Source organism: Moesziomyces antarcticus (assembly GCF_000747765.1).
Source record: "Moesziomyces antarcticus DNA, scaffold: scaffold_v10011, strain JCM 10317, whole genome shotgun sequence".
Classification (NCBI taxonomy): Eukaryota; Fungi; Basidiomycota; class Ustilaginomycetes; order Ustilaginales; family Ustilaginaceae; genus Moesziomyces; species Moesziomyces antarcticus.
The window spans coordinates 42134-62278 of NW_014638999.1; the positions used below are offsets into that span (position 1 = coordinate 42134).

A 20145-nucleotide genomic window follows, 5' to 3' on the forward strand; every position below is an offset into this window, starting at 1 on the left:
CACCGAGGGCTCATCGCACGATCACGCAGTCGGAGCGGTGACATCCATCGCAATGTCCTCCTCCTCCGTCACCCAAGATTCGTCCGACGATCACGCGCATTGTAAGTGCCTCATCCCGCATCGAGGGCCAGTGCGACCATTGCAAGCATTGCAGGTGCCTCCTGCGACATCGCAAAGCTGGTTCAACGATCGCGCGCATTGTAAATTCCCGTTCCAATGTAAATTTGGTTCCCCACGATGGTGCTGGAGAGAGAAAAGTGGCGAGCTGAACGAGATCATGGTGGTGCTGGAAGACGAGATGCTGAACGATACACAAGGCGTGTCCCGGGGCCCGTGGAAAAGATGGCAATGACCTCTGCATCCTACGTCGAGGGACGCCTCCATGATCGCGCGCATCGGAGTGACCGCCCCCATGACGGTGCTGGCGCGAAAAGAAGTGCTGGGATTAAACGAGGTGCTGGCTTGCGAGCGGGATGCTGGACTGAACGACATCATATTTGGATCTGTTTGGCGAGCGGCATCGATGAACGGCGAGCGGCATGGTGGACTCCACGGCATCACGTTGGAGCTGCGTGGCGAGCAGGAACGGGAAAGGCGAGCGGGATGCTGGATTGATGAATCGAACGAGATGCTGTTGCTGGATGGCGAGGGAGATGATGGACGTTACAGGAGGTTTGTTCCCTTCTCGCGGGTTGATCGTACGTATGTGCTGGGCTGGAACGAGGTGCTGCATTGCGAGGGGGTTGCTGGACTGAACGACATGATGTTGTTCCTGGCTGGCGAGCGGGATGGCCAACGCTACACAACGTCTGTTCCCTTGTCGCGGGGAGGCTGTACGCACTCTGCCCAAACATCCTCACCCATACCATCGTCCATCACCACAATGACGTGATCTCTAGTGCACGCAGCCGCTATGACCCCGACCTTTCCGCCATCCATTTCCTCTTCGCTGCCATTCTTGAGGGTCGGGTTTTCATCGAGATACTGCTGCCTGGGGGACTTTGGCACCGCAAAGGGGACCTGCATTGGCGTCGTCACTGGTACAGTCGCAATACTGCGCGGCAAAACCCCCCACACCCACACCTTGAGTTGACCATCTTCTTCGCGCGTGGTGGCTAGAACGTACTCCAGCCCAGCCCAGATATCCTCCACCCTCCCCTGTGGCAACCCTTCCACCAAAGTCAGCTTTTCCGCAGAGGTGAGGTTGCCTACACCGTAGCCGACTGTCCAAACGCGGTGGTGCGTGTCAAGTAGCACCGCAAACGATCCCCCCGCCACGATCTTCTTTACCTTAGGTGGGGCATGGGCGTTGAAGGGAAGGTCGGCGGAGGTGTATGCGTCGATAAGAGGGTTAGAGATGTGCGTGGGGTGGGTGATGCGATCGTGAGTGCCAGCGAGTGTTTGGGCGTATTCCGAGTTGCCCCATGCGTACAAGTCGCCGTTGCGCAGTAGGACGTAGGACGTATCGGCCCCACAAACCACCGCCACCATCTCCTCCGCGGGAAGCGAGAGGGGCACGCGGGTGAAGGTGCGTGAGATGAGCGGTTGGATAGGAACCGCATCCGCGCGGTCGGCGGGTGTAACGCCAAGTTGACCATCAGTGTTGAGACCTGTGCTGAGGACTTCCTGGACAAGGTGTCCGGCGACGTTGCGTTCGACTAGGAGGAGGGTGTGGTCGATACCGGTGGCAATGCTGCGGACGCTCCACCCATCGAGTGGGATTCGTTTGGGCAGTGGAAGTAACCGCAGCTGCGGCGCATCCGACGCCTCGAGTCGCGTTGATACATCGTATGCATCCGTCCTTCGCTCCTCCATTTGGGTACAAGAGCCCAGTTGACCAAGCGTGTCGTTTCCAAATCCGTACACGTTCGACTCGCCTTCATCAGCGGCGACAACAAAGCTGAACCCCGTTCCGGCCGCAACGTGGGTGATCCCGCCTTTGCCGGCAATGTCGCCGGTCACCATGCCACGCGTAGCCTCCTGTGATGCGAATCCCAGCCCTAGTTGCGCATGCGTGTTGCGTCCGAGTGCAAACACCTTGCTCTGCGCAATCCTGCGTCTTGGTTCCTCCCCAATCACCTCCCCCTCCTCCACTGCCTCCTCTGCCGCTGCGTTGGTTGTTGGGTCAAGTGTCGCTTGTCGTCGAGGCCCCGGATTGAGTGAAGTGTCGAGGAGCGTGTAGGATAGCATCGAGTGTGTGGGTGACCCGGCCGCATGGGTGAATGCAACACCATGGTCGATGTCGGCCGATGCACCGACGGCGTCGATCCATGCGCGAGGGAGCTTGGCGAAGCGCTGCACAGAGTTGTACCCCAACACATCGCCAAAGTACAACACATGCTGGAGATGCACCTTTGCAGATGTGGAGAGTCCCCGCAAGGTGCCGGGTATTCGTGGCACCATCCTGACCCCACAGAGGAAGGAAGTGCAAGGCAAACCGTCTGCGCTGTGGATCAAGGCAAGCAAGCAAGGCAAGAAGCATGCCGCAAAAGCGCAGCATCCAAAAAAGCCTCCACCTCGGCGGCTCCATCTTCCGACTTCCGAATTCTTGCACTCAACACTCTGACGACCTCGAACCACGCGCAGAACTAGAGCACAGACAGTGAGAAAAGCAACGCACATGCGCATTGCATCAAGTTGGATCGTCGGCAAAGTGGGCTTCGGCAAGCTATGGCCACTTTTTGCCGTTTTTTTTTGGGGGCGGAAAGGGGGAGGAGGGCTGGCTCAGGCGCTGGTGGCGGGCGCGGCGGCGTTGGTGGCCTGGGTATCCTCGTCGGCGGCGCCGTTGGTGCCCTGCTTCTGGCGACGCTCCTTTTCGGTCTCGAGCTGGTTGTAGAGGAGGAAGAGCGCCTTCTCATTGGCCTCGGGCGTGCCCTGGATGGTGAACATCCTCTCGCCCGTCTCGTCGTGCGGCACCTTGGCAATGCTGATCCTCGAGCCGCTCAGACGGCGGATCTCGGTGATCTTGGAGCCGCCCTTGCCGATGATGCATCCGACCATGTCCGAGGGGATCGAGATGTTCTGCGTGCGCAGGTTGGCCGCGTCGACGAGCGGCGGAGCCGACGCATTGGGCTCGCCCGCCGTGGCCGAGTTGGTGGTAGCGCCCGCCACAAGGCCACCGCCCGGGGTGACTACGGCGTTGGGATCGGTGCGGCGCGGGTTGGACGCGTCCGTGCGGCGGTTGTTGGAGCCAAACGCAGCCGGGGTGGCGGCGGCGTTGGCGTTGAGGTTGAGGTTGCCCATGGCGCCGGCGAGGTAGGCGGGCCCGCCCTGGCGACGCGAGCCCTGCTGCTGGAGGCCACCCATGCCGCCGGCGGCGAGGATGCCCGGGCCGTCGGCCTGGCCGGGCTGGTAGTGGACGACGTTGTTGGAGCGGTCCCAGTCCTCGGCGAGGCACTTTGCGATCTCGAGGATGGCGACGCGGATGGCGTCGACGGAGCCCTGCACCTCGACGACGCGCTCGGTGGACTGGGGCAGCATCTCCTTGGAGGCGACCATGCGCGCGCCCGAGAGGTCCTGGATGTGCTTGATCTTGAGGCCCTGACGGCCGATCACGGTGCCCATGAAGTTGTGCGAGATGAGCAGACGCACCGAGGTGGACTGGGCGGCGGCGTCGGCGGCGGCGGCGGCGGGGGAGCCGTCTGCGTTGACGGGAGCGGCGGCAGCGCTCAGCGGGTTCTCGAGGATGGTCTTGGCGATGAGCGCAAAGGCGTCCGAGATGCCCTGGAGCGTGCCGGTGACGGAGAGCACGCGGTCGTGGACGCCGGGGACGACCTTGGAGACGCCGGCCTTGACGCCGGTCTGCTCGCGGAGCTCTGCGACGTTGGCGCCACCCTTGCCGATGATGATGCCGGCCTCCTTGGTGGAGACGAGCGCGCGGACGAGGAGGGTGGCGTTGGGGTCGGCGGCAACAGCCTCGGCGGAGTCGTCGGCGGGAGCAGCGGCGTCAGCGGCGGGCGCGGCAGCGGGGGAGGTGGCAGCGGCAGCGTTGCCGGCCTCGGGGGAAGCGGCGACAGCCTCGGGCTTGTTCTCTGTCAAGATCACAAAGCAGGACGCGGGAGAGGTCAGTATCGTCGTTTGGAGAGAGAAGAGTGCGAATGTGGAGGGGCCTACGTACCAGCAACGGGAGCGGCGGACATTGTGCTTGCGTGTGAAGAGAAGGAGAAGGTGGTGGTGGGTGTGAAGCGTGTGCGGATGAGGCGACGGCAGAGGTGTGTTGGAGGTAAAAGGGACGAGAGGGATGCGAATGAGGTCGAGGGTGGGTGTTGGAGGTCGAGGTCGCGAGGTGGCGGACGGTGGGGTGGCGCAGGTGGTGTCGGAGGTGGTGCGGGTGAAGAAGGAGACGGCGGTGAAGGCGGTGGTGGTGATGGTGGTGGTGGTGGTGATGGGTGGAGAAGAAGAACGAGAGCGGGATCCGTGCTGCGTTGACCAGGATGAGGTGGAGCCCATCTGAGCCTGCGACCCTGAGAGTGAGCGAGCGCGGCCGACAGCAGCAGCAGCAGCAGCAGCAGCAGCAGCTCCTGCCACAACTCACTCAGCGCTCGAGCATTTTTTCTCCAAAAAAAAAATAGTTGCAGGTGGCGGCCGAGCGAGCAAGAAGAAGAAAAAGCGAAAAAAATCTCGAGCTCTGGTGCGAGAGAGAGAAACAAGAAAGAGAAGCCGCACTGCCCGCTGCCCACCGCCACCAACGCTGCATCGCACAGGTGGGTGCAGTGCTACATTCCTGCACAAGCCAGCCACAGAGCGACACCCTCGAGGGCAGGCAGCAGCTATCTTGTACGAGAGCGAGCCTCGACCACCGAGCACCGTCGACCAGAACAACGAGGTTGCCGCTGTTGCAACCACTCCAAGCGTGGCTCGCTGTGGGGACGTGGGTGGACAGCGGTGTCGTTGCCGCAGACCGCCTCAAACCCTGCATGCCGAGCGGGCGCTGAGAGCGAATCGGTGGTGTTGAAGCGAGATCGGCGATGTGGATGCGGATGGGCGGTTCATTCGCGCGATAATATTCTGGAGAGCATTCTGGCGAGCCGAGCCGAATCGAATCACGAGCTGCAGCCTGCGCACGTTCGCTTGCGGAGTTGGTGGCTCGCCCACCGCTCCTCACGACGGGGCTTTGATTGCGGGACGAAGCTCCTCCACCACCACCACCATCCGCTCCTACACATCCTCCATCGCACACATCCACTCCCACATGTCGGCGTCAGCATCGCGCGAGGCCGCCGCCTCTCTCTCGAATCCGCCGCAGCAGGGCACGTTGGCGTTTGCATATCGTCGCTCGGTGGTAGCGCTGCAAAACGTATTTGGACTCAATCCGGACTCGCAGTACGCCGAACGCGAGCCGCTGCTGAGCAACCACGATGGCGACGACAATGCGCCCTCGGATGCGAATGGATACGGCGCGGTGGCATCGGGGTCGCGCGACGGTGCCTCTTCGCGTCCACGCATCCGCAAGCCCAAGAAGATCGTGTCGCAGAGCAAGGTGGAGGCCAAGGTGTGGTTCGCCAACGAGCGTACCTGGATCTCGTGGCTGCGCGTGTCGGTGCTGATCGGCTCGTTTGCGCTCGCCCTCTTCAACTCGGACGCCTTCTTCCAGCACCACAACGACGACCATCCCGGCCACCACAACCAGTACCTATCGTCGGGCAACATCAAGATGTTCGGAGCGGTCTATGCGGGCATCGCGGTGCTGACGCTGCTTTGGGGTCTGTATAGTTACCAGCGAAGGGTGACGCTCATCAAGACCAAATACCCGGGCAACTTTGACGACCTCATCGGCCCACCGCTCATCTGCGCCGCGCTCTTCATCGCTGTACTGCTCAACTTTATCATCCGCGTCAAACAGCGCGACTACGAGGGCCATCACTGATCGTGTGCCTCTCCCTCTCTCTATCACTGTTTGCTCGCGATCTTGTACTTTCTTCCCTCTTGGCATGCGCATAATCTATAACGATCTCATACAAGCTTCGTGTCTCGAGCCTGAGCCTGAGGTGCCGTAGCTGGAGTGGAGTTGAATGGAGGCTTAACAACGATTTGCTGGTCGAAAAGCAGATTCGGACTGACTCAGCGTGATTCAGCATTTCACATGCAATTCGCACGCTGGACCCTGGGCGCTTGTTGGGGCTCTGAGCGAGTGGAACACGGTGACGTCGTCGGCTGGCTGCGCTGGGCTGGCTTGCCTCTGTGCCGTCAACTGCGCCGGGGCTCTGTCGACGTGGCTCTCTCACCAGCGAGCAGTGGCGTCAAAAGCTCTTTGGCTCAGCTGGGCAGGCGTGCGCTCTCACCACCACCACCACCATCACCATCGCCACCGCTACTGCGCTCGCCACCCAAACCTAACCAACCACTTTTGCACTCTAGCATGGACGCACCGCTGCCGGACTACTATCGTACGCTTGGAGTGGAGGCGCGCGCGACGGCGTCCGAGATCAAAGAGGCGTACAAGCGACGCTCGCTCAAGACGCATCCGGACCGATTCCCCAACGCCACGCCCGCGGAGCGCCAGCGGTATACCCAAAAGTTCCAGACGCTCGCCGACGCGTACTACGTGCTTTCGGACACACAGCGTCGACGCGAATACGACGAGCTTCGAAGCTCGCGCCCATCGTCCAACTCGTTCTTCTCTGGTGGTGTGGATTCGGACGACGACGAGGCAGCGTCCGAGTACAGCGAAAAGGAACAGAGCTACTCGGCCAACTTTTTCCAGTCGTTCTTCCCGGGCGCCTTCAAGCAGGAAGAGGGCCAAGAAGAGCAGAGCTACAACGCCAGCCACGACGCACGCAGGGGTAGCAGCCAGCCTGCAGCCGACGGCGTCTTTGCCAACGTATTCGAGGAGCTGCTTCGACCCGAGGTGCACCGCGTAGCGCCGGTCTGGAAGTACGTCGGAGGAGCCTCGGGAACGGCGCTTGGATTCATCGTGGGCAACATCCCCGGTGCGCTGGCAGGAGCATTTGCAGGCAGCCAGTTGGGACGCATTCGCGACGCCAAGGGCAAGAGTGTGGCCGAGGTGTTTATGGGCCTGGGTGCGAGCCAGCGTGCGGAAGTGTTGACGAGGTTGCTGCAGCGTGTGCTGTCGCAGCAGACGCAGACGGGACCCGTGCCGCAATGAGCGCACTTGGGGAAATGCAGGCCAAGAGGACGCGTGCGAATGCGGAAGCAAGACACTCGACACGCGTCTTTCCCGGATACAACAAGCGGCTGCCTGCAGCGGCGCAGGCGGTGGTGGAGCAGGCGCTGCTGGACAATGATCTGGCGAATGCGGATGCCGACGACCCGCGCTGGACGCAGCTGTACGACGAGCTGGACGCGCTCATCCACCGATCTCACGAGGTGCCAGCGCCAGAAACACCAAAAACACACACGGGCAGCTTTCTCAACGACGACGACGACGAAGGACAGTACGAATGGGGATCGTGTAGCGAAGACGGTTGCGAAGCGCAAGTGGTTAACAGCCACGTGGATGACGACGAAGCAAGACAAGCACAAGAGGCATATGCGCGCACGATCCTGCCCAAAGCGGACCTAGCGACGGCGTTGCATGGTGCCGTATCGGATTCACTTTCAAACAGCAAGACCAAAGGCAAGGGCAAGGCGAAAGGCAGTGGAGGGGAAAGCGGATACGACTGGGATCCGAGCTCGTTGGCGGCACTGACGATGCTTTGCGAGGAGATTGCACTGTCGCAGGCAACGTTCAGTGCGCGTCGTAGCATGTTTGCCAAGCAGGCGAGCAAAGCCAGCAAGAAGAAGCAGCGTCGGCTCGAGCAGCAGAGCCAACCGCAGCCGGAGCAGTCCAGGCAGTAGCAGCGCGAATAGACTCGACACACAGCCAGGTAGAAAGAAATCGTATTTTTTTTTGGCAAAAGATTTGTGTTGCCAGCAGGGAAGCAGTCGGTGAATTTCTGGTTTTTTGGAGCATGTGGACATGTCGCTTCGATCGCGTGCAGCCGAGCGGAAGCGCTCCGATAAGAAAGAGTGTCGGGCCCAAGTCCGAGAGCATTGCATCGGAGTACCCGCGTCGAGTGGCGGTGCCCGGTTGCGCAGCGCAGCACTCTTTCCACACATCACACCGCGGGTCGGCCATGACAACCGCCGACAGAGTGTGATGAAACTCTTCTTCGACAGTCAAAGGTCGGCGTTGCTCCTATCAAGCGCTGTCCCGTGCATTCGTGCATTCGTGCATTCGTGCATTCGTGCATTCGTGCATTCAATGCATCGCATCCAACGGAGCTTCCGCAGCAGCAACTGCACCGCAGCAACGCATCCAAGTCGGCCCTGCCGCCATCGGAACCTCCTATATCCACGCCACCTCCATCCCAATCTCGCACTCTTCTCCTCCCCACCATTCGACGCCGTGTATGCGTTGAGGTGCCGCAAGAATGACATCCTCGTACTCGCGCGTCCCTACCACGGATCCCACCGACCCAAACGCTCCAGGTCCCTCGGCTTCCTCGTCGCTCTCTTCGTCGCCCCTCCAGCATGCCATCGCCACGCTCCATCCACACCTCAGCAACGACGACCAGCCGTACGAACTCGACGAAAAGGCGTCGTTTCTTCCAACCCACGCGCATCCATCACATCGATCGCATCGTGCGCCGACTCCCACCAAGCGCGCGCACACACACGCCCTCCTCACCAATGCAGCCGAAGTGGTGAAGCGCACAAAGACGTACGTCCTGCTCGGCGTGTGTGCGCTGCTCGCACTCTTGCTGCTGCTCGATCGGTCCACGCCCTCGGCGCCTGTCGCATCCACATCATCCGCGTCGGTCTCCACTTCATCCATGTCGACTGCGGCGCCACGCCTCGAGGACGACATTGTGCTCATCACCAAAGTGGGCTCCGCGACCGTGCACAGCCGGCTGCTCATCCACCTTGCCGAGCAGCCGCTCTCGCACATCTACGCGCCCAACCGGCTCTACGTCTCGGACGCCACGATGCGCGTGGGTGACATTGAGCTGTACGATGCGCTCGCCAACGTGAGCGACACCATCCGCAGCCTCGACGAGTTTAGCGAGCTGCGCGCACAGCTCACCACGCTCCACGACGGCAACCAGGACCTCGGGGCCATGCACGACAAGGACGGAGGTTGGAAGCTCGACAAGTACAAGTTCCTGCCCATGCTCGCCGAGGCCTGGCGTCGGTTTCCGCGCAAGCAGTGGTACGTCGTAGTCGAGGCGGACACCTTTGTGTTTTGGAACCAGCTCGTGCGCTGGCTGGGCACACTCGACTCGCGTCGTCAGCTCATGCTGGGGCATCCGACTTTCTGCGACTACGACGGCGAGTCGACCATGTTTACGCACGGCGGAAGCGGGTTTGTGCTCTCCGGTGCGCTCGTGGCCCAGTCGTTTGGCAAAGACGCCGAGTTTGAGCATCATCACGATGAGCTCATCCAAAAGTCGGCATTTGGAGACGCACTGCTTTCCAAGGCGATTTATGATACGCCCGGGGTGACGCTCAAGGAGTTGTCGCCCGATGGGAGGGAGAGGTTCAATAGCGATCCGCCGCGCGTGCTCAAGTTCCACCGCGGCAACTGGTGCGAACCTCTGCTCACGCTGCACCACGTCACCCCAGCCGACACTGCGCATTTGTACCGTTTTGCCCGCCGCGTTGATTCTCGCCTGGGTGATGGCGATTCGGTGCGATGGGGTGATATCTGGGACGAATTTCTGCCTGATTTCCTCCGCGTGGCGTTGCTGCGCGGGGGGTCGGATGGGGATGAAGGCGGCAACGGCGTATCGATTTCCGGGTGGCAGGCTATCGAGGACTGGGACAGCGAGACGACCGATTTGGCTACCTTCTCGCCCGAGCAGTGCCAGAGCATCTGTGCCACCAACGAAGGCTGCGTGCTGTGGCAGTGGCAAGACACGGATTCGCACCGCAAGAGAGCAGGTGCCCCGGCCAAGGGCAAGTGCAGATGGACCAAGGAGTTCCTAAGGATTGGCATTACTAAGCCGGATGAACCCGCCAAGACGACGGGATGGATGCCCGCGAGGGTGAGGGAGTGGCAGACGGAGAACGCCTGTCCTGGACATAGATCGCTGTGGCAGCAGCAGGCGTCGTTGTCGGAGGATTAGATTCGAAAGCATTTTTGTACTTTTTTAGCAACGCAAGCCGATTTGAACGCAGCAGCTTGCGAGTGGCGAGAGGGATGTTGCGATGGTGGGGGCAGCGAGCTTTGCGAGCGTTTGGGGCACGATACGGCGCTAGATGGCGAGAGTAGGGGGTTACGCATGCCTCGCATTTCAAGCTTGTCAAGCTTGCACTTTGGGAGCGGCTTGTGCGGTTGCAAGTGCATCGCGATTCCAAGCGCGAGTGTTGCAAAGCTGGGTTTTGGGGGATCGAGCCTTCAGCCTGCGCGGCGGCGATGCACGAGAGCGCTTTCTACACTGGATGCTGGTGAGGCGTTGATGCAGCAGCGTCGTAACATTGCACGAGCCTCGATGCACGCTTTCCACACTGCGCCCAAACCGTACCACACTCTGACTTGAGCGGCAAACGAAGTGGTATTGCTAGGTCTTTTTGGTTCGTGCCTGGACGAGATCGAGAAACTCCCTCTTGGCGGTCCAGTCGATGGCGGTCCGTTTCCACCTTCCCAGCCCGGCCAACACTCCACCCACATCCTCCCTCCCCATTGTCGCTTTTACCGTCACGTTTCTGACTGGTGAAGTGAAGAGGAGTTTAAGGGCGTGTTTCCAGGCTGGTTGGAAAGGGGCACTGACCGATGAAGGGGCGGCAGGCGAAGGTGAGGCGTACTTTATGCTAACCACCACCACGTCGCCGTTTGGAACGAGGGCAGAGTCAAAGTGGAGGAGCGCCCGGTTGTTGCTCGTTACAACTTCGGGAAACACCACCACCGGTCGTCGCACGCTTTTGACCGCCGAATCGATATCGCTAAACATCTTCGGCAGGGTGGTTGGAGGAAGGTCTCCAACGTAGTGAAGAGCGTGATGCAAAGGTAGCAGTGCGTAACCGATAATGGCGAGGTTTGGATCGTTGACACCGGTCATTCGAGTATTGGCCGAAACAGCATTGACTTTCCCCTTGGCCCGTTGAGCGTCGTTACGAACAGGCTGCACAAATACAGCCCCCGGATACAGCGCGCTGAGCAGAAGCAGGTCGATCCAACTCGAGTGATTCGCAACCACAACCCTCCCCACCACCTTACCTCGGTAGTCTGGAGAAACACGCCAGTACCCAAGCGCTACCAGTCCAAGTCGAACCCCAACACTGGGGGCGATAAAGTACACTGCGTACGCGACCAAAGCAAGGACGCAACGAACAATGCCGAGCAGGGTAAGGATGGGGAGGAGGATGGTGGTGCGTGTCGAAACGGGCGTGAGAAAGACCTGGATGCCCGTGCCCGGATCGCGAAACTTGCTAAACTTTTCCGCCATCCTTGCTGGCCCTCGTGATGATGGTAGCAAGGTATCACCGGCCATCTAGAACTCGGGTGATCCATGCATTTTTGGATCTCCAAGTGGCCCGATTCAGCCCGATTTCTTCTCCAACCCTCCTCTCACGCGCACACGTTGAATCATACGAAAGCTGGCATTGCCCTAGCCCAACGGACAGCGTCGACGGTTGTGGCCGTACTCCTTGCAGTTGCTACATCGTGCACTGCCCTTGCCCGAGCTCGGGGGCTGTCCCACCCCCGTCGATGCTGTCACAGGCGTGCTCACGACGGGCGTAGCCTGCGGTCGCATGGGCGAGCCCAACCCATTCAGCCGCGTCCTATCCTCGTCACCACTGGCAGCCTTGCGCTTCTTGCGCGCGGTGGCAGGCTGCAACCTCGCCTCGGCACGCAACCGCATCGCGTCCAACTCGGCATCGAGGATCGCGCGCCCCGCAGCATCCGAGCGATCATAAACCCCGAGGAGGTTGAGCATCTGGCGTTCGAATGAGACCTTGACCCCCGACCCCTCGCTGGCCACGCCGTTGAGCACCAGATCGGGGCCGAGCTCAAACGCGCCATTGGAGGGCGTGGGTGTGCTGAGCGCCGAGGGCGTGGCGAGCATGAGATGGGCAGAGGGACCGGCGGCATTGACGAGCAGATCGGGCGTGGACGTCATAGTCGTCTGCTGCCGCTGTTGTGCACGTCGAACCGCTGGCTGGCTCCCGTTCCTACCTGAACTCGCCGCATTGCTCGCGCGCGCCTTTCCCTGCGTCGTCGTCACCGTCGGTGCTGGCGTTGGTGTGGCACTCAAATTCGCGGCCTGGGCGACCGCATTCGCCGCCGCATTCCCCGCCTGCGGAGCGCCTGGCGACTCGTGCGCCTTGCGCTGGTTCTTTATCCTCCGCACCTGGCTCGGCAGATTCTCGCGATCCGTCTCCATGGCATGCTTATGCCTGCCCTCCAAAATGCGCAGCTCCATCTTGCCCGACTTCCAGTTCTTGGTGCACTGCACGCGGAAGGGACATCCGATCTTGAGCGAGCCGCGCTTTCGACGCTCCTTGTCCTTGGGGATCGGACGCTTCTTGGTGTTGGGTGTGCCGTCGGGGTTGAGCGATTCGGGAAAGCCGCCGCGGTAGCACGACCAGCAGATGCGCGTCTGGTTGTTGGCCGACCACTGGATGCGGATGTCGAAGCCCTGTGAGAGCGCGTAGGTGTGCATGTAGTTGCTCGCGCTCTCGAGATTGTCAAAGTCGAGCTCGAGCGGCATGGATGGTGGAGCGATCAGCCCTTCCGCATCGGGGACGCCTGGTGGCACCGAGCTGGATGGCTGCTGTGCTGCCACCTGCGCCTGCTGCGGCTGCGGTTGGAGTGGCGCATGTGCTGCAACGGCTGGCTGTTGAGGCTGCGAATGTGACGACGGCTGTTGCGGCGGCTGTTGTGGTGGCGGTGGAGGCTGCGGTTGTGGTGTGCCGTTGTTCGGTGAGGGTGCCATGGGGAACGAGTGGGACGAGATGGTGCTGCCCAGCAGCGACGTGTTGGTCGTCTGGCTAGCATTGGCGCTGTGTCCATGCGCGTACGCGAGCGGCAGGCTGGCATTGAGGAAGCTCGGATGGTGCGCACTCGCGTGTGTAGGATGGTACGACATGGTGAACTGTCCAGATTGCGCGCGACGCGGTGCTACGCAGTGCTACGCGGTGCTATGCGGTATAGATGGACCGAGGGTATCAGCAGGCGAGAGTCATGAGAGAGTTGGCGCGCGCGTCGCTCAATGTGCGATGCGGAGGTGGATGCGATGGTGCAAAGCTTGTCGTCGCTGGAGGACTGACTCGCTGGACCCTGAGCGTCGAGATGGGTGGTGGGCGCGAGAAGGAGGAGGTCGGTGGGGTCGGTCGAGACGATTGTGCGGTGCGTGCAGCTCGAGCCAAGAGAGCTCGCGGCTTGGCGCCGAATCTTGGATCGGCTCTCCACAATTCCTTATCGCCGATTTGCTCTCGTTCGCCCTTTTCCCTCTGTTCGAAGGTCTGTACTAACACGATCAAATTGGTTTTCTCTCGCTTGATCATCCCGAAGGTGACCAAAGATAAGACCCACTGCAGATGCACGCTAATGTACCGCCGGCACGGATGGCTCTGAGTGGAGCTAGCGGAGGGTGCGGTGGGCGTGCAGATCCCAAGCCATCTGTCGATCGCGCAAGTTGCAGCGGCAGTGGAAGGCAGAAGGCAGAAAGGCCATGCTCGACGGCCGAAAGCCACATGCTGGTTCGGAGGCGAGCTGCAGCTGAAATCTTCGGTGCATCCATCCACAACACCAACTCGGCCCTCGTCTGCTCGGCGTCTTTTTCTTTGCGGGATGCGCGCGCGACGGCCGAACGAGCATGGACGAGGCATGAGGCTGTGCATCCCAAAGCGGCTCGGCTGGCAGGAAAAAGTGACAGCGCGCGCCAATCCCAAAAAAAGAGCCCGAGCCTGTCTGCGCATCGAAACCGAGTCTGCGCAACGCTGGTCCGTCACCCACGCTCAAGCTCGTACGTTTGCTCTGCGTCGATCGGCTGTGCATGGGATCCAAAAGCTGAGCACGGTGAACATGGACCGAGTCGAGGGAGCGGCTGGCAGTCGAAAGGGAGGGCGACGGCGCTGATGCACGACTCGGCTGCAGCGAGCCGCCGTGCATGGCCATGCGATGCCGCCGGTTGCGAGCCGTTGATGATTCTTTTCGCCTCGAGTGCCGCTCCGAGACGCCCCTCGGATGTCCGATGTCCCAAGATGACAACAGTGTTGCCGCGCTGTCCATTTGGCTGCGCTTTCATGCCGCCGATTCGCTTCGTGCAGCACCGTCCGGCCGTCCATGCTGTCTCGCCGCCCCTTACCCTGCCGCTGCCGCACCGCGTCGGGATTCGAATCCTGCCCAGAGCCATGTCGAGAAAGGGGGGACGGCGCGCACAAATCCAAGCTCTCCCCCCCCCCCCCCCCGCGGCTTGGGTCTGGCGGGATCGCCTCGAGATGCGCTGCGTGTTTGTGCGCATCTCGCGGCGTGCGCACCTCTTGCCGCTGGGCCGCCGGCTTGCACTCCCCTCGCGCCTCGTTCGCTCCGGTGGCCAGATGTCCTTGCGCGCGCTTCCCCCCTCGGTGCCACTCGCTCTCGCTTTCCTCAAAAGCTTGGTCGAGTCGACGCCGTGCATCTTGTCCTATCCCCTTCATCCTTGTCTCTACCCAAAAAGTCCTCCCTGTTTTTCTTCGTCAGGATGCTCTTCACCAAGGCCGTTTCGTCGCTCGTGGGTGCTGGTGCGCTTGCTGCTGCTGCTGTGCATGCCCAGAGCGTGCCTGCCTTCACTTACGGCACTGCCAGCGCCGACTATCCCGGTGTCAAGTCGACGAACCGCAATGGTCCCACCAACCCTGCGTCGCCGCAGCTCAACACGCCCATCAACCAGACCTCGGTGTCGCGTCTGGCTTCGATCAACTCCATCGACGACTGGTGCACCTTTGCCCCGCCCGGAACGGGTCAGCCTCTGGCGGATGTCGAGGAGATCACCGTGGCGTACTGCACCAAGCCGCGCAACAACGCACGTGTCATTCCGGACGGCACCGTGACCGGAGCGCACTTTGTCAAGACGCCGCTGTACGTTCAGCTCATGGCTGTCGGCGACTTTACTAGCATCGGCTTTATGGCCGGCGACGAGGGCGGAGAGCTCGACCCGCACGGTGCTACCAACATGGGCAACCCCGTCGGTGGTAATGTCACCTCCAACGTCTCGGGTGAAGATGTCTTCTACGAGGAGTGGATGAACTACGCCTCGTCCAACCAGGTCTGCTTCCGCGTCTGCATCGCCGGGTCGGAACAGGCTCCCACCGCTCTCGAGTGCCAGCATACCCTCGACGTCATGGGCTGCAACTTTGTCATGCCCGGCAACTACGCCGACGACGTCTTTGAGACGTGCGATGGCGACTCGGCCTACCCTCCCGGTCTCTACCCCGAGGCGAACGGTCAGACCTCGACGTTTGTGCAGTTCTTCACCGGAACCTACGTCGCTGGCGGTGTCACTTACTCGTACACCAACGGTAGCCCCGATGAGGTCACCCCCACTGCCGCTTACTCCACCCCGTCCACGTCCAACTGCCAGACCACCGCCACCATCTCCAACGGCATCAAGTCGCTCGTCACCTCCAAGGCCTCGTCCGCTTCGTCGTCCGCTGCCACTGCCAAGTCCACCAGCGGCTCGTCCGGCTCTTCGGGTTCCAACGGCTCCTCTTCCGGCTCGTCCGGCTCCTCGGCATCGTCGGGCTCCTCGGGCTCCTCGTCGGGTTCGTCCGGCTCGGGCCCTGGGTCGTCGGCAGCTGCCAGCGGCGCCTCGCAGCTCGCCAACAGCGCCTCGGCCGTCGTGCTTGCCGCTGCTGTGCTGGCAGGTGCCATGATGCTCTAAGCATCCCACCTACCCTCTCTCGGAACAATGCCTACACCCACCGCCTTGGGGATATACCACAGTCGCTCTTAGATGAGCCCCCCATAGCAGTCGCCCTCCCACCGAACAATCCCTCTCTTCCACTTTCCCATCTGGGTTCACAACTTGAGCCGCTCGCTGGTCCTCGGGACTCGAGCAGGCGCGCATCTTGACTTGATATACATACGTTTTCCTTCCGCCATCGCTGTGTGACTTGGGCTGCGCTGGGTGAGAAGTGGGAGAAAGACAAGGTGAGCGGAGGTCGTGAGCTTTCGGCGAATAACGCGGCCACAGCGCGGATTTCCCGAGCGAGATGGATTTTTCTCGACGCGGGGTGTCGGCAGACTAAAAGCGCTGAGCATGGCTCTCGACCCACTACCACCAACGCTGGATTGGGGACTCGCGCTCGAACAAGCAGCAGCGCCAGCAGCGCCCGACTTTGCAGCTGGACGGGCGGCGGGACCATGCTCACGCTTACTAGCGGCGTCGGCGTCGGCGTGCGCGCGACCTCGCGCTCGGTCGCAGCAGTCTTACGGCACGACACGCGATGGATGGCCACGGCTGCGGCGGCCTCGGGCTCAGGCTCGGTCGCACCGCAAGCGTACGTGTCTCGCTCTTCGAATCCGTGGTTCAACCTGGCGTTTGAAGATCATCTGTTCCGTACGGTGGATCCGGCGGTGCCGGTGTGCTTTCTGTACCGCAATGCGGCGTGCGTGGTGGTGGGACGCAACCAGAATCCGTGGAAGGAGCTCAATGCAGCAGCCATGCGATCGATCGACCTACCCATGGTAAGAAGGCGCTCGGGAGGCGGCACCGTGTACCACGATCTGGGCAACACCAACTATTCGTTTCACATGCCGCGCGATACATTCGACCGGCGCACGCATGCCGAGCTCGTGGCGCGTGCACTCAACGCCACGCCCGTCGGGTTGCATCTCTCACGTAGCCCGCTTGCGCGCGCCGACCGCGGAGCGTACGTCAACGAGCGCAACGATATCTGCATCCGCGTCCAGCCGCGATTCGACCGCAGCGCTACGGCGAAGACGCGGGCCGAGGCGGACGAGCAGGGGTGCGAGGAGAGGAAGGTGAGCGGGAGCGCGTACAAGCTGGTCAACACGCGCGCGTACCACCACGGCACCATGCTGTTGTCTGCAAGTCTGGGCAGCTTGGGCAGCTCGCTGCGCAACGAGCGCGGAGAGCTGCTCGTCACCAAGGGCGTCGCGTCGGTCCCTGCGCCCGTCGCTAATCTCGGCGAGGCGTTTGCGGACCGCAAGCACATGCTCACGCACGACGTCTTTGTTCAGGCCGTCGTCGCCGAGTTCCTGCGCACGCACAACGCCAAGCCGGGATCGCACATCGAGGTGGACGAGTCGTGGCTCGCCGAGCCCGAACGCAATAGCGGCAGGTGGAAGCTGCAGGAGAACTTTGACGAGCTGCAGAGCTGGGAGTGGGTGTTTGGCCAAACGCCCGAATTCACCCACCGCGTAGCTGTGCACCATCCCGCCGAGCTCGAAGCCCATGGGGCCGAGGAGAATGGCTGGGGCCCGTTTGCGATCGAGATCCACTCCAAGCACGGCATCGTGCTCGACGCCAAGGTGGTGGATGCGAGTTTTGAGCAGCAGCGGACAGAGGACGAGGTGCGCAGCGTCGTGCACGCGCTCAAGGGCCGACGCTACGATGAGCTGGCGCTGCCACCGCCATGGGGACCCAACTCGTCCCCACCAGCGGCAGATGGTAACGCAGGCGGCATCCGGACGAACATTCGAGATGCACTACTCGCATGGCTCCGCACCAGGCTATAGAAAAGGCACGCATGGAGTATAGAATCGAGCATTCTGGATCGATATCAAGTGGATCCGAGCCCAGCTGCTGAGCTAGTGAGGAAGGTCAGTGGCGAGTTGAGAGCTGAGAACGAGAACAGAGCGAGCCGAAAAAAAGGGGGGGCGGACCCTGGATTTGGCGGCAGCCGAGCGTGAGCAACGCAGAGCAGAGCAGCGTTTCCACACTGAAACCAACACCTCTTTTTTTGGGCTCGCCACGCGCCGCGCCCCGGTGCCTCGCTGCCCTGCTGCTGCTGGCGTCGGAATCGCCGCACGCTCCTCTGCCCCTGTCGACCCTTCTCTGGCATTGGTTTCGGCGCTCGAGGCTCGCAAGTCGGCATCAATCCGAGCTGACTCAGAGCGTGAGAAGGCGGTCGGGAGCCATCCGGAGCATCGATAATTAGCGGCGTGAACGGTGCTGAGCGCGGAAAGGGGCGACGGCCAAGTGGAAATCTGGCAACCATCAGAGCTCAGCGTCGGCGTGCAGCCGGAAAAAGGCGAGTTGCCAAGCAGACCAGCACAGCACAGCACAGCGCCAGAGCCCAACCCTCGCGCGCTTGCCTGCCTTTCTGGGTCGGACTGCTTCCGCATGCTGATGCTCTCCGCTGCCACCGCTACTACCACCATCCTCCCTCCCGCTCTCTCTCCCTCTCCTACCCTCTCCACCCGCGTCTGTCCGTCTTCATTCCAGCACTCTCCCTCTTCGACTCGCATTGCGCCCCACCGCACATTTTCCAGAGCTGGCTCTCTGGACCCGTCTCGGCTTCATCTCAGCAACCCCCACCGCATCATCTGCACGCGCTCCATCTTTGCATTTCTGCTCCGTCTCATCGTTTCGCTCTCCGACATCCTCCGCCACGATGCGATCCCATTCCTCCTCATTTGTGCTCAAGAAACGCGACGGCTGTGCCGTCTGCAACAACATCGCGCCCTGCCCCGCGTGTCCCAAGGGCCAACAGTGCCAGCAGATCTTCCGCACATCGTGCCAGGACTGTCCCGTCAACAAGTGCGTCCCCATCCCAGGCTACACCGCCGACAGCGGCCCCAACAAGTCGGCGCTGGGCGGTGGGCTGGCGGCGCTCGTCATTGTCGCGCTCGGTGCGTTTGCTTGGTGGTTCTGGCGAAGGCTCAGGGCGAAGCGTCGCCGCATCGCGCTGCATGAAAACGCACTCGAGCGCCGAGAAAAGCTCAAAAACGAAAAGGAGGCTACGACGCTCCAGCTCGGCGGTGGTAGGGCGGGCAGCGACGATGCTGGCTCGCAATTCGCCATTGCGGACGACGATGACCTCACCGAGTATACGCAGGTGACCGGCTCGCTCGTTAGTCAGGATAGCGATTCGCTCGGCGCGCTTGCGGCGCCCGGCGCATTCCGCCGCCGCTCGTTTGGAGCTGCGACGCATCTGTCGCGCATCACCGAGGGCGCAGAGGAGGAGGAGGACGAACCCATGCCGCCGCTTCCCACCGGCGCAGGCGCCGCCGCGGCGGGCGTGGGCAAGCGCGCCACGGCACACTCGGTACGCTCTAGCGCACGATCCTTCGTCAGCGCCGCTGGACCGCGCATCAGCATCGGCTCCGGCACCAGCTTTGGCTCGCACAACATCATCCCCATCGCATTCAAGCCGACGACGCCGACAACTGCGCAGGACGCAGACGAGGCTGCATCCGAGGGATACGAGACGGTGTCTTCTTTGCCGCTGCCATCCGCTGCGCACCGTGCACCCGGCGCGCGCGTGATCGAGGTCAACACCGCGCGTCAGGCGCCCGTGCGCCCTACACGCGCACCGGACCTCAACCTGCGTCTTCCCGACACGCAGCGGGGCGCGTCGCCGTCGTCGCCGCTCGCAAGCGCGCCGGCGGGGGTGGAGGAGCAGCCGGCGTACGGGTTCATGTCGATCGACCCGGTGCAGGCGTACGCGCGCTCGGAGCGACCGCTGTCGGCCGCCACGGTCAACACGATCGGCTCGACGCACTCGGGCAGTCTCTCGTACGTGCTCTCGGCACCGCAGGTCATCACGCCCGTCAGCGCCGAGGGCGCGCGTCGCGTCCAGCTCGGAAACGGCGGCAAGGCGCAGCTCGTGCGCGTCCCCAGCGGCAAGCGCACCAAGGCGGACGGGGGTGAGGATCCTTTTCAAGACCCGGCGCATGGGGGAGAATTGGCACCTCCAAGGGCAGGAAGGTTCGAAAGGACGTCGACCGTGTCGACGTCGACACTGGGGATTCCGTTTGGCGACGACCCGTTCGGACCAGCCGTGCAGCCCGACCAGCACGCTTCGCCGTTGGATGCCGACGAACGCACGTCCTGGCTCGGCGACGATCCGTTCACCGACCCCACCGCCGGCGCAGAGGCGCAACCACGCACAAGCATCGGAGGACTCAGCCTGCTGGGCCAGTTCGAGTTCGACTTTGCCCGCAACCAGGCCGATACCGCCCCACTCCCCAGCGACGCACTGAAGCGTGTAGAACAGCACAAGTAGTCCGCCCACCGACCAATGAGAGTTCAA

The 20145-nt window shown here is 62.1% G+C and overlaps 11 protein-coding genes across 11 annotated transcripts; 6 read left to right on the top strand and 5 right to left on the bottom strand.

Moving 5' to 3' along the window:
• Nucleotides 1-445: 445 nt before the first annotated feature.
• PAN0_011d4180 (Williams-Beuren syndrome chromosomal region 16 protein-like) lies at nt 446-2403 on the bottom strand (the record flags this gene model as incomplete). Its single annotated transcript, XM_014800150.1, has 2 exons — nt 446-727; nt 838-2403. The coding sequence occupies 2 exons, from the start codon at nt 2401-2403 to the stop codon at nt 446-448; spliced, it is 1848 nt and encodes a 615-aa protein (XP_014655636.1).
• Nucleotides 2404-2724: 321 nt separating this feature from the next.
• Nucleotides 2725-4449, bottom strand: PAN0_011d4181 (cytoplasm protein; the record flags this gene model as incomplete). The annotated part of the gene is made up of 1 exon (XM_014800151.1): nt 2725-4449. The coding sequence occupies one exon, from the start codon at nt 4447-4449 to the stop codon at nt 2725-2727; it is 1725 nt and encodes a 574-aa protein (XP_014655637.1).
• A 742-nt stretch (nt 4450-5191) lies between these two features.
• PAN0_011c4182 (uncharacterized protein) lies at nt 5192-5866 on the top strand (the record flags this gene model as incomplete). The annotated part of the gene is made up of 1 exon (XM_014800152.1): nt 5192-5866. The coding sequence occupies one exon, from the start codon at nt 5192-5194 to the stop codon at nt 5864-5866; it is 675 nt and encodes a 224-aa protein (XP_014655638.1).
• Nucleotides 5867-6082: 216 nt separating this feature from the next.
• On the top strand, nt 6083-7797 carry PAN0_011c4183 (chaperone; the record flags this gene model as incomplete). Its single annotated transcript, XM_014800153.1, has 2 exons — nt 6083-7003; nt 7126-7797. 2 exons carry the CDS (start codon nt 6083-6085, stop codon nt 7795-7797), a joined length of 1593 nt encoding a protein of 530 aa, XP_014655639.1.
• Nucleotides 7798-8372: 575 nt separating this feature from the next.
• On the top strand, nt 8373-10067 carry PAN0_011c4184 (uncharacterized protein; the record flags this gene model as incomplete). Its single annotated transcript, XM_014800154.1, has 1 exon — nt 8373-10067. One exon carries the CDS (start codon nt 8373-8375, stop codon nt 10065-10067), a length of 1695 nt encoding a protein of 564 aa, XP_014655640.1.
• A 435-nt stretch (nt 10068-10502) lies between these two features.
• On the bottom strand, nt 10503-11387 carry PAN0_011d4185 (uncharacterized protein; the record flags this gene model as incomplete). The annotated part of the gene is made up of 1 exon (XM_014800155.1): nt 10503-11387. One exon carries the CDS (start codon nt 11385-11387, stop codon nt 10503-10505), a length of 885 nt encoding a protein of 294 aa, XP_014655641.1.
• A 162-nt stretch (nt 11388-11549) lies between these two features.
• PAN0_011d4186 (uncharacterized protein) lies at nt 11550-13031 on the bottom strand (the record flags this gene model as incomplete). Its single annotated transcript, XM_014800156.1, has 1 exon — nt 11550-13031. The coding sequence occupies one exon, from the start codon at nt 13029-13031 to the stop codon at nt 11550-11552; it is 1482 nt and encodes a 493-aa protein (XP_014655642.1).
• Nucleotides 13032-13525: 494 nt separating this feature from the next.
• Nucleotides 13526-14062, bottom strand: PAN0_011d4187 (uncharacterized protein; the record flags this gene model as incomplete). The annotated part of the gene is made up of 1 exon (XM_014800157.1): nt 13526-14062. The coding sequence occupies one exon, from the start codon at nt 14060-14062 to the stop codon at nt 13526-13528; it is 537 nt and encodes a 178-aa protein (XP_014655643.1).
• Nucleotides 14063-14138: 76 nt separating this feature from the next.
• On the top strand, nt 14139-15806 carry PAN0_011c4188 (88 kDa immunoreactive mannoprotein MP88; the record flags this gene model as incomplete). Its single annotated transcript, XM_014800158.1, has 1 exon — nt 14139-15806. One exon carries the CDS (start codon nt 14139-14141, stop codon nt 15804-15806), a length of 1668 nt encoding a protein of 555 aa, XP_014655644.1.
• Nucleotides 15807-16288: 482 nt separating this feature from the next.
• Nucleotides 16289-17626, top strand: PAN0_011c4189 (lipoyltransferase and lipoate-protein ligase; the record flags this gene model as incomplete). The annotated part of the gene is made up of 1 exon (XM_014800159.1): nt 16289-17626. The coding sequence occupies one exon, from the start codon at nt 16289-16291 to the stop codon at nt 17624-17626; it is 1338 nt and encodes a 445-aa protein (XP_014655645.1).
• Nucleotides 17627-18504: 878 nt separating this feature from the next.
• On the top strand, nt 18505-20118 carry PAN0_011c4190 (uncharacterized protein; the record flags this gene model as incomplete). The annotated part of the gene is made up of 1 exon (XM_014800160.1): nt 18505-20118. The coding sequence occupies one exon, from the start codon at nt 18505-18507 to the stop codon at nt 20116-20118; it is 1614 nt and encodes a 537-aa protein (XP_014655646.1).
• Nucleotides 20119-20145: the final 27 nt, after the last annotated feature.